Source organism: Spermophilus citellus (assembly GCF_964194105.1).
Source record: "Spermophilus citellus genome assembly, chromosome: 1".
NCBI lineage: Eukaryota > Metazoa > Chordata > Mammalia > Rodentia > Sciuridae > Spermophilus > Spermophilus citellus.
In genome coordinates, this window is record NC_138182.1 from 196,521,930 (window position 1) to 196,534,196 (window position 12,267).

Consider the following 12,267-nt stretch of genomic DNA (forward strand, 5'->3'; position numbering starts at 1 on the left):
TAGAAAATGGAATGGATATTAAATGATAGTAGGGCTATGTTAAGATGCTGGGCAATATAAAAAAATGGTAGTAGAGAATTATTATTTCCTTAGATATAGTAACTTTATGAGGATTATTAGAAGAATATCCCTATTCTTAGGAAATAGATGCTGAGTCACTTAGGGATCAAAGGTATGATGCCTGAAGCCTACATTCAAATGGTTCATAGGGAACCTGCCAGTGTGGCAGAATGTTAACAGTTGTTGAATCTAGGTGGTCAGTATGAATGTTCTCCATACAGTCTTTCTAACTTTTATGGTTATTTAATTTTTTTTTCTTAAAAGGTTCTATAAAATACAAATAGTGATGAACTTCTTGCTTGGGCTGGGATGGTGGGTACTGCTTTTTCAATCTGTATAAATTGAAGCTGGTCTGAAAAAGAATTGGATTAACTACTATATTATGAGAAGTTGGGCTGAGGAGAAAGTGGGGAAGATTTCCCTCAGTGGCTACTTTCTATCTCCTTTTTCCTATTTTCCTTTTTTGTATCTGGTATTTACAGGTAATTTCCATTCCCTTCTCATATCTTAGAACAGTCTTCTTAAAGTAGCCTGAGGCACTTGACCAGCCTAACTTCCACAATTATCATCTTTCTACCTAGGTTAACTTGATCCCTTTTAAATTTAACACATGCACAGATTCTTTTCAATTTTGACTCACCCTAACCCATTTTCTTCACCTAATTTGTGGAAGCCATAATCCTTCATCCATGTTTCTCTTTAATTTTGGTCACCTCCTCTTATTCACTTTAAAGGTACATTTAGAGGAATTTGCATTTTTATTAAACCTATGAGGTGATTTTTCTGTCTGTAAGCAAAGAGGCACTGACATGGCCAAAAAAAATGAAAAACTGTAGGTATGTTTGTGTTTAGTAGTGATGGTGACAGTGATTGGAGGAATCTATTTACCCCCTTGTATACTTCTTTGATATCAACTCAAAATAAAATAAAAATGGGCTAGGGATGTACTTCGTGGAACAGTGCTTTTCTAACATCCATAAGGCCCTGGGTTCAATAACTAGAATTGTCCAAAAAAAAAAAAGAAAAAAGAAAAAAGAAAGACAAGGAGGAGGGTAAAAGGAGAGGGAAAAGGAGGGAGAGCCATATCTAAATCAGTATAATTCTAATTTATTGGAATAACAACAATTTCATTGTCCAAGATAAAGCCATGAAGGAGCTTTTTACTTTAGTTATTCCCACAAAATAACAAAAGAATATATAATAAAAGACAAAGAGAAAGTGCATTAGTAAAAGAAAAAGGTAAAATAAGAACCAAAGAAAATTAGAGTTTCCAGTAGAGCTTTTATTTAGTTAGTAAGAAAAATGTTTTAAAATACCAAAAAAAAAATCTTTTTTTGCAATGTTTTAAAAATCTACATATGAAGACTGTTTAGTCACATTTAAACAAAAAACAAATACTGCTCAATTATATCAATAGCAAAGCTTCTGTTCATGATTTTTGATTAATTTCTGCTGAAATCTAATATATGAAAAATTTAGAAACAAAATTACAAAAGTAACCAATAAGAAAACATAATCATAAATCTCTGTTTTAAAACACAACCAACATGGTCCTTTCTACTTTTTAGTATCTCTTATGAAAATTCTAAGACAATGTAGACCCAAATAACTCAGTTATAAAGCCAAAATAAAGCTATAAAATCATCTTTGGGTTTTAATGGGTTTTAAATACCAGAGATAAAAAGAAGATTTTAATCTTTATTCTATTTTTTTAAGATTTCTAAACAAATAGAATACTGTTTTTCTTATTTAATACTTTCTAATTAAATAAAACATAAAATGCTAGAAAAAATTTATACACTCCTTGCATCTATTACAAATACTATGTAATTCCATTTAGTATGAATTATTTAACAATACTTTGAGTCATTTAAAACAAAGTATGGTTTACTATACAGTTTGAGAATTAGTCTATTTTTGGTTTATTTTTAAGTTTTTTGTATGTAAATTGTACTATATGGGATCATTCTACTACATATAAAGATAACTTTCAAACAGCAAGAACAAAAATTATTTAAATACATATTTTTTATAATTTTTCCATACCTTTAGCTAAAGCTTCTTTATATTTCTCTTTGGCAGAATTCATTTCTTTTATTAACTGTCTATAACTGGATTTTAATTTCTCCAATTCTGTTTTTGTAACCTGTCAAAAAAATAAAATGCAGAATTTTTTAACATTTAAATTTAAATCAAGGAAGGGAAGAGGGGAGAGAAAAGGGAAATACTGGAAAATGATATTGGCCAAATTATATTGTGATATTGTGACTATATATGAACAAATTCCAACATTATATACAACTATAATGCACCAATGAAAACTAAGGAAAAATAAATAAGTTTAAATTGGTCAAGAAGTTGAATTCCAAAAAACTAATTGATATGTATTTTACTACTTATAGCCCTTTACTGTACAATTATAGCCAATAAAACTACGAATTAGCTTAAAATCAGTGATAAATTCAACATGATATGATAACAGATAAACTTCTCAAAAGAGGAAAATTAAGAGTAACACTATAATTGTCTAAAATCTAAAGACTAGACAAATTAACTTGCAAGATACCAAAATATTCGCAATAGGAAAAAGTTAAAATATTTAACCATTGTATAAAGTAACTTCACATTATTGGAAAACAGATAAATTTCTTAAGAATAAGAGCAAGACAAAAATCATGCCCTCTTGTCCTTTCAAGAGAAAACTCAGTCACTAACTTTTTTGTTTTTAATTTTTTTTTTAGTTGTTGATGGACATTTATTTAATTTATTTATATGTAGTGCTGAGAATCAAACCTGGTGCCTCACACATGGTAGGCAAGCACTCTACCACTGAGATACAACCCCAGCCCCACTGGTTAACTTTTAAGTTGCTAAAGAACCAATTTATTATTGTGAAAATTAGCAAATTAATTTTTAAAAAGCAAGCATTCATCTGACTTTTCCGATATGATACACATTTTAGGGTAACCAGATAAGAAAAGTCTTCTTTATAGAAAACTTTTAGTTAAATTGCATTAGGAAATGATAGAAGTGAAATATTGCTATTTCAAAAATCCCAAGAAAATAACGGATCTAAGTAACAAACATCGATCAATAGGTTATATTATTAGGCAAAAGATTGCTGGGAAACTTCTCTAATATATTTATTAGGCTGACAAGACTGATACCTGTTAGCAAAGTTTACCACCACAGAAAGATAAAGAAGCAGGCATTATATACCTTCTGATATGAAAAAACAGAAAGTCTACATTACCACCCATGATGTATTCTTGCCCAAAATAAACAGAATCTCATTAAGCCTCTAAATATAATTTTCAGTTTACAAGAAAAATGGAGAATGAAGGAATTATAAGAAATCATATCATGAGATGCAAACAGTAAAATCCAAAATGAAGAAAACAATTCTACTGAGCAAATTATCCACTTTCTTCAATAAATGAATGCCATTTTGTTAAAGGGACAGAAAGAAAAACCTACAGATTAAAAGAAAACTACTATTCAAATACAATGTATGGACTACATTTGAATCCTGATTCAAACAAAGCAACAGTAAAAACATTTTAACAACAATAATTTGAATGTAGGACATTTAATTATTGTCACTTTAAGGTGGATTGATGGTGATGTTATGTTTTTAGAAGGTCTTAACAGTGTAGAAGAAAAAGTGGGTAGGACTAGAGAAAGAAAAAAAATATGTTGTCTATGTGGGTCATAGGTAGAAGAGTTCATGTGCCTATTCTTCTCTTTGTTTGTAAGCTTAAAAACTTCCATAACAAAAACAGCTTTAATAAATTATCCAGAAGACAAAATCTGAGTATGACAAAATTTTGGAAATACCTTAAATAAATTATTTTGCCTATTTCTGTATTATTTATTCTTTGTTATTTATGCACAGTGTTACATGATACACATATAATTTTTATAAAGGCTAAAATCTATTTCAGTAAATAAAAAGTAATCTAAGTGATTTTCAAAAAGCACTCTGTTATAGGTTAATTGGCAGCATGTTTTTCTTTTTTGCAAGTAGATAAAGTAACTATTTATCTTGTAAGACATAAGATACTACTTATTAGAAACACCAAATCTATTTCTTGATAGGAAATGATGAATAAACAATTCTTAAGTCAAACAGGATAAAATATTCATCAAGTTTAAACACAAATTGAAGAAAGAATTCAACATGGAAAGACAAACCTTGATCATCTCTGCCTCTATCTGCTGATGGACACCTACATAACTTTTCTTCACCTGCTGCTTGTCCTTGATCATCATGGTAAGCCTGTGTAAGGGTCCAGAGTTTAGATCCTCTGCATGCGTCTTCATTATCCTACTAAGTTGTTCAGTCTGCTGAATCATAAGTAGCCAAGACTTAAAAAAAAAAAAAGAAAGAAAGAAAGAAAAATTGCATTGTATTAGAAGCTCCTATTTAGGTATGATTTAAGTATTTAAAACCTTTAAATATTTAGCTTCCTGTAAATTATTACATTAATATAAAATGAGAGATTTCTGGAAATTGTGCAGTGAATTATGGATGATTTGTATTTAACATCTTCAACTACAGGTGCTTCAAAATTCAGTATTCAAGGGCTATACAGAATACTAGGAAAAGGATTAAGGGATCCTGAAAGTCCATGCTTGGACTTCACATTTGTTTTCCAATACGCTGAAATACTGTTCTTCTCACACCATTCAAATGCCCCAGTAAGGCTACCAGTTCCTAATAGTCAAACAGTCCCATCTTCATCTCAACCTGCCCTTCTGTGGCATTTGATCCTGGCGACTAAACTTGGTTTCCTTTTCCATCTATCTTTAGTGAACAGGAACATTCCCACCTTATTTTCTTCTTTTCTAAAATTTCCTTCTCAACCTTTGGTGCCTGCTCTTCTTTTGTTCCCTTTGCCTTAAATACTGGATTTCTGCGTAGTTTCCACTTTTTAAAATAAATACAATTAGTTCCCAATAGTATAACATACCTAAGGGACATAACAGAGCTACATAATGGTGAATTTGAAATGTATGGGCATATGGAGACTGCTAGAAAAATTTTATTATTAATTAATTTATTTATTAAAATCTAATAGACTTTATAACCTACATATACTGAAAATAAAAAAGGGGAAATGCTCATTATAGTTGTTCATATATTCTGCTAGGCACAGTGTTACATGCCTATAATCCCAGTGGTTTGGGAGGCTGAAGCAGGAGGATCATGAGTTCAAAGCCAGGCTCAGCAAATTACAAATTAGCGAGTCCTTAAGCAACTCAGTGAGATTGACACCCCCCACCCCGGCTATTTTTTTTTTTTTTTTTTTTTTTTGGTCCTAGGGATTGAACTCAGGGCCACACGACCACTGAGCCACATCCCCAGCTCTGTTTTGTATTTTATTTAGAGACTGGGTCTCCCTGAGTTGCTTAGTGCCTCACTCTTGCTGAGGCTGGCTTTGAACTCATGATCCTCCGGCCTCAGCCTCCTGAGTTACTGGGATTACAAGTGCATACCACCATGCCCAGCTGAGACCCCGTCTCTACATAAACTATAAGAAAGGGCTGGCATGTGGCTCAGTGGTTAAGCGCCCCTGAGTACAATTCCCGGTACCCCACCCCCCAAAAAATCTATTCTGAAATAATTACTGGAGAACTATCATAGTCACAGAATATCCATATAAAAGATACAACAACAACACAAAAGACAAGGAATGATTTCAGATATTTACAAGAATAATTTTCTAGTCTATTACTCTTTTACCTGTAAATGAGCAAGATTATTCTTGTCCTATTAACATTCTAGTAGAATCCTAAACTGACATTTCATTAAGAATCTATATCAAAGCTACAGCCTAAAGTAGTTGTAACTCTTAGTCACAGTCTGACTCCAGGTGTAATTGGTAATCTTATTTTATATACATTTCAATATGCTAAAAGAGTAAATAACAATCTTTGAGAATATTTGTTTGGGGAGAGGAACTGTTTCCAGTGGGAAATGCTATTATGTACATAAAAAGTGATAAGTGGCTTATGAACCCATTATATTTACTTTCAAGTTTGAAAATGTAACACATAGTAGGGCTTTACACCACAAAGTAATTTAAAACTGATGTAGCTCTTCCTTTAACAAAGATGAAAACAATAAAAACTATACAAAGTGGATTAAAAATAAAAATTAAATAGCCATAATAATTGGTGTGGTTTTGCCTATTTATCTAATATTTTCATGCTGAAAAATACAATATTGAAAAAATATCCTATGGTATGTGCACAATGTTGAGGTATAAATAGCTTTAACATAATAGGTAAGTAAGAAGAGTCAGTGTTCTTGCTCTAACTCCAAACAATAAATATTTTCTAAGTGCAATAAACATTTGTAATTCCGTATAGCAGTTCTTGCAGCACAGGGGAGAAGCCTTCTTATAAGTGAACACCAAAAACCACACAATTAGATCGATTGCCCTCCTCTCCCAGTAGAACATATCCACACTGCCTAATAGCCTTTTTCACTGGAGTGACTGCAGGAAGTCCAAGGTCCCAAAGTATACATTATCATTCTGTCAACATCTTCTTGCCCTCAATGTCTCCTAATCCCACACAGGTCACTATCTATAGAATCTGGTACCCTCAGGAACTCTTGCTTTCTGATTAGAAAACTCCTCATACCTCTTACTAGAATTTTCCATGTATCTTCTAGCTTTAATAAAAATCTGGTTCAGTTCTATTCCCAAAGCCCCAATATTGCTAATAAACATTCTTGCTCTTCTTTCATAAGTCCATGCTCTGTTGAAACTCAAGCCACCAATCCCCATCAACAAGTCTTCAGATGCTACCTCCAAAATCTACCATACTTTTCTCCATCTCCACTGCCACTGCTTTGGAGGTTATAATTATCTTTAGCTTAGACATACCTCCCAAATGCTATATACCCATGTTTCATTCCAATCCATTCCCCCTTAAAATAGCAAAAGAAATTAATAACACTGTCTTTCCTAAACCTCTACACTGAGATTTTTATGTATTTAAAGAAAAGTCCAACTATTATCTAAGATCTATAATATCTCCCATTACCTGTCCTTTCTCTTTCTAACATTATCCTTTGCCATTTTGCACCAAGTTAAGTAAATTTTAGGAGCATCATTCTTTATTTGGTTTCCTTAACATATCAAGCTCCAATCTCCTTCTGGAAGTTTTTCCTCTCTAATAGAAGCTCTTCCTCCCCTTTATATTGCAGGATCCCTCTCTCTGTTTAGTGATCAGCTAAATGTCATGTAGGTCTAATCCCTATCACTCTCTCTCTACAAACAATTATTGATCTGCTCATATATTTGGTAGAATTGTTCTCTTTTTAAAAAATAATTTTAGTTGTAGATGGACACAATATCTTTATTCATTTTTATGTGGTACTAAGGCTCGAACCCAGTGCCTCACATGTGTGAGGCACGTGCCCTATCACTGAGCCACAACGCCAGCCTGGATTTGTTCTTTTTAAGGCCTTCAAAATTAGAATGGAAGTTCTGTGAAGGCAGTATCATGTCTCTTTGATCATATTTCAGGTATTTACTGTGATGTCTAAAATAATAGATAACAAACACTCATTGAAATAAGAAAAGAAGGAGGGGCAAACAAAGAGAAGGAGGGATGATATAGAATAAAACCATGAATAGAATATATGCCATAAAAAATGATTTAAAAAAATTTAACCCAGAATTAGATAGTATTGTACAAAAAAAACAGCTTGCTAATTATGTTGCTTACAGTGAGATTTTACCAGTAGTAAAAGACACTGATCCTTAAAGTTACAGAAAAGTTAAGAAATATTAAAAAGTAATAATAGCTTAGTAGTAGACTATATGATTAGCATGCATGATGCCCTGGGTTCAATCCCCAGCACCAAAAACAAACCTTACATTTAATTTTAGAAAAATTTAATCACATATAAAGAACAACAAATTTGGAAAAAAAATACTATAAGAAATTTTACAAAATAGAATCTAAATATAACTATTAACAGAAAAGCTACAAAATATAAAGGTACTAATAAGTTAACTATAGTAGACTATACAAAAATCCCAGAGAATATTAATAAAAATTAGGAGTGACTGATGGGAAGTTTATTTTCTAACTGTTCACAGAGAAGAGTTCAAATATAGCTTTAGTTCTAAAGTTTATAAATCAAGAAATATATGTTTAAGTGTGCAATTCTTAAATTTCAAAAGGTAAATAAGTGATTATTTAGGGAAAAAAAAACACTTCATATACCTTCTGTAACATTAGAACTAATTTTTTGGATTTTCTTGTTTGTTTGGTTTGGTTTGGTTTTTGTTTGTTTGTTTGTCTTTGTATGTTCCGGGGACTGACCCGAAGGCCTATGCATTCTAAAAAAGCACATACTCTACCACTGAGCTATCCCCCTCCTAGCCCTGAATATGAGTTTTAAGGAAAGATAACACTGTCCTTTAAAAAAAGAGAGAGAGGAAATAAAATTTAAAAAAAACAATGAATAACAACTGAAAATAAGTTACAAAATAAAAATGATACTCAACGTATCTGTTAAACATATGAAAATTAGATAAACATCTCTGATTAAAAAAACATCAAGTTGGGGAGGGATAAAACTTCACTGCATGTAATACATAAAAAACAGACACAAAGTTAAATAACATTTAACAATAACAACAATAAAAAGACAAGTAAAAGCCCCCCAGAAAAATGTGAACAAGATCCATCAGGTTACATTCAAATGACACACAGTTGAATTTTAGGCACAAACTATAAAAAAAGAATGTCAATTAAAATGAATGTATAACTGTGAGAAATCTTTATGTTCCTCAAACGGTACCATCGAAATACGAAAAGTAAAAATGATGGACAATACAATAACAAGTCAAAAGTAGTGACAGAATTATGTATACCCATCTCTGCTTGTGACAGATGAAGTTAAAAAAAAAAAAACTATAGAGTATCAAGTAATTTAATAATCAATCTATTTGACCTAACATCATATATATTTTTTTATAGTACTAGGGGCTCAAACCCAGGACATTACATATGCCAGGCAAGTACTGTACCACTGAGCCACAACCCCAGTTCTAAATAAATTGATTTAAAATAAAATAAATATAATAAAATCCAATAGTTGATTTCTAAGACTCATACCAAATAGACTAAGCTGCATTAGCTTAGTTATTGCCCAGTTTCAGAAGTAAGAGAGCCAACAGGATACTATTATTGCTATTAAAAAGAGTAAATTTAAGCTGGGCTTGGTGGTACATGCCTGTAATCCCAGTGATTGAGGAGGCTGAGGCAAGAGTATCACAAGTTCAAGGCTAGCCTCAGCAACTTAGCAAAGGCCCCAAGCAACTTAGTGAGATGCTGTCTCAAAAAATAAAAAGGTCTAGGGATGTGGCTTATGGTTAGACATCACTAAATTCAATCCCTAACGCCCCCCCCCCAAAAAAAAAAGAGCAAGTTTAAATATCTAAACACAGATGAACCTATAAAAGAAATCAACTTTTTTTCCCAATAGTTTTTCTTCCACCTTCCTAGACCCAGGGCTCCAGAATTACTTTTGTTCTTCTTGAACTTAAAGGTCATTCTTCTTATTCTTCTGAGGAAGAACAATACCAGAAAGAAAATCGCCAGAATCATCTTTATCCTTCATCTAACCTCAAGTGAGGCTGAATCAAAGACTTTCATAGTCCCTTCCAGTACCAACATGTGATCTTTCTCTCTTTCACCATTTCCTCAAAATGCCTGGATTTTTATGGCTTATGTCCAGAGAAGATTTCTTTGTCCATCCAGCTCTAGAGGATCTTTGATAATATAAGGCTGAACTACTTGGAAATTTCAAAGAAAATAATGAATTACAATTAAGTTCCTTGGAGATGTCTATTTCTTTTTCTCTAGCTTCCATATGATACTCCTGTTCTCTACCGTGCTACATCCCATATCCTTTCCCTGTCCTAAAGAAGTTCTGTTAACACTCCCTTTCCTCTATGTCCAAATTCTCCCTGATTGGCTCCATCAGCTAAACATCTCTTTAAAAAGCAAAGTCCTCTCTTTTCTCTTCCAGCCTAACCAACCATTTCATCTACTGCCCTAATTTTTTTTTAACCCCTCAAATCACTTCTGGGCAAACAAAAATTAGAAAACTGCATTTACTCCCAGAAGTCATAAACCATGTTATTTATTCAGGACAACCCAGTTTTCTGAATCTCTATCAAATAAATGCTGGTTTATTCCGTCACATGCTCTGTAACATAGAACTGAGAGGTGGGATTAATCATCTCCATTACTTCTTTCTAACCTTACCCCCTTTAAAGCTATCCACACTTTTCAAAATGACCCTCTGCTCCTGCTACTTAATACTATCAACCTCCTGCCAACTCACAGGGTTTCTCTCATTTCCTCCTTATATCAATATGATGAAGCAAATGTCTTCATCTTATAAATATGGAAACAGGATGTCAAAGAGATTAAATAATCTGTTCAAGGTCATGTAGTGAACTAGTGGAAGAATTCAGATGCAAACACAATATATTTATTAATGTGCTAGACCTGATACAAGTTGATTCTTGGAGGATACAAAAGAATGAAAACCTGAAGGCTCCTGTATCTGAGGGCTGCTTTAAAACTAACTATCTAAGCTAAACTAATCAGAGTGCCATTTAAATTGGCTACAAATTTCATAGTAATCTTTAATCTTTAATTTAGTACTTTATTATCAGACAAGAGGCCAAAAGCCAAGGGGAAATGCTGCTTGCATTCTTTGGGCCACCTTCATTGTAGCATGAGTATATCTAAGGAAAGAAGTGCTGGGCCAGTATTAGTGTCATTCTTGACATGACATGCTTTGTTAAAAGCTATAAAAGTGAAAATGAAGGTTGGTGATGTAGCTCAGTGGCAGAATGCTTGCTAGCATGTGCAAGACCCTCAGTTTTATTCCCAGTACTAGAAAGGAAGGAAGGAAGGAAAGAAGGAAGGAAGGAAGGAAGGAAGGAAGGAAGGAAGGAAGGAAGGAAGGAAGGGAGGGAGGGAGGGAGGGAGGGAGGGAGGGAGGGAGGGAGGGAGAGAGGGAGAGAGGAAGGAAGGAAGGAAGGAAGGAAGGAAGGAAGGAAGGAAGGAAGGAAGGAAGGAAGGAAGGAAGGAAGGAAGGACTATCACTGTAATTGGGATTCTAACTAAAATAATGGTTCCCCCCAAATCTCCATAAACAAAACAATTAAGAGCTAAATCATCTTCTTAATAACTAACCCAATACCATACTCAATAATTAGAAATAAGACTACCTTAAGACATAGATAGCACATTGTATAGATAGCTTTATACAATAATTAACATAAATCTTAAAATGACTATTTTCCTATTGCCTAGGTTAACAAAATAACTGGTTTGAGATATATAAATTTTAGAACACTTTTCAGAATTTTGAGTGGTATCCTAAATAATAGTAATATTATATCATAAAAATACAGATTTTATCTGAAATGATTTCCAAAGTTTTTCTAAGGTATTAAATATGATTTTTGATGCTGTTATTTTGTGACCAAAAATAAAATGTTTCCTAGAAATAAATGCATCATTTATTTCCATTTATTTGATATTTTTGTTAAAAAAAAGGAATGATTAAATTCGGAGAAATTTTTTCTCTCCTACCTTCCTCCTCCAAAATAATATATATATATATATATATATATATATATATATATATATATATATATATATATCAGTTACATACACTAAATAGCATCTCAGCTTTATACAATAATTAACATAAATCTTAAAATGACTATTGTATACTTAGGAAACCAAAAGAGGTCAATAGTACCAGTTATGCTAACATGAATACATGTCATAAAAAATAACTCAGTACTCAATTTTTGAAAAATGAAAAGCTATATATAGGGAGAAATGCATATCTTTTAGAAAAGCACATCATGTCTTTTCTTGCCTTCTACCTTTGAACTAATAGATCTGTGGTAAGGTGAATCAGTATTCTGTAAACAGGTAGTAATTTAGGTGCTCTGAGTTCATTATACCAAAACATACTTATTCTGGGACATAGAGTAAAAGAACAAACTACTACTGGAGCTATAATTATAGCAATGCACTGAAAATAATCAACAACATGACTCAAGCTTGAAAAATAACTAAATAATAGTTGTCATAAATAGCTTTTTGCTACAGACTATATCCCCCAACAACTTGTTTTCATTGTTC

The 12,267-nt window shown here is 32.4% G+C and overlaps 1 protein-coding gene across 5 annotated transcripts in view; it reads right to left on the reverse strand.

Annotated features, from left to right (window-relative positions):
• FER (FER tyrosine kinase) overlaps positions 1 to 12,267 on the reverse strand; it is a 418,420-nt gene that overhangs the window by 357,439 nt on the left and 48,714 nt on the right. For all 5 annotated transcript variants that reach the window (XR_014023300.1, XM_081304219.1, XM_081304218.1 and 2 more), the window contains 2 exons: positions 4,255 to 4,428; positions 2,107 to 2,206 (listed from right to left, as the gene is read on the reverse strand). Coding sequence is in view for 4 of the 5 variants with exons in the window: in XM_081304219.1 (XP_081160345.1) it covers positions 2,107 to 2,206; positions 4,255 to 4,428 (274 nt within the window). In the remaining variant the exon portion in view is untranslated. The remainder of the gene's footprint in view (positions 1 to 2,106; positions 2,207 to 4,254; positions 4,429 to 12,267) is intronic.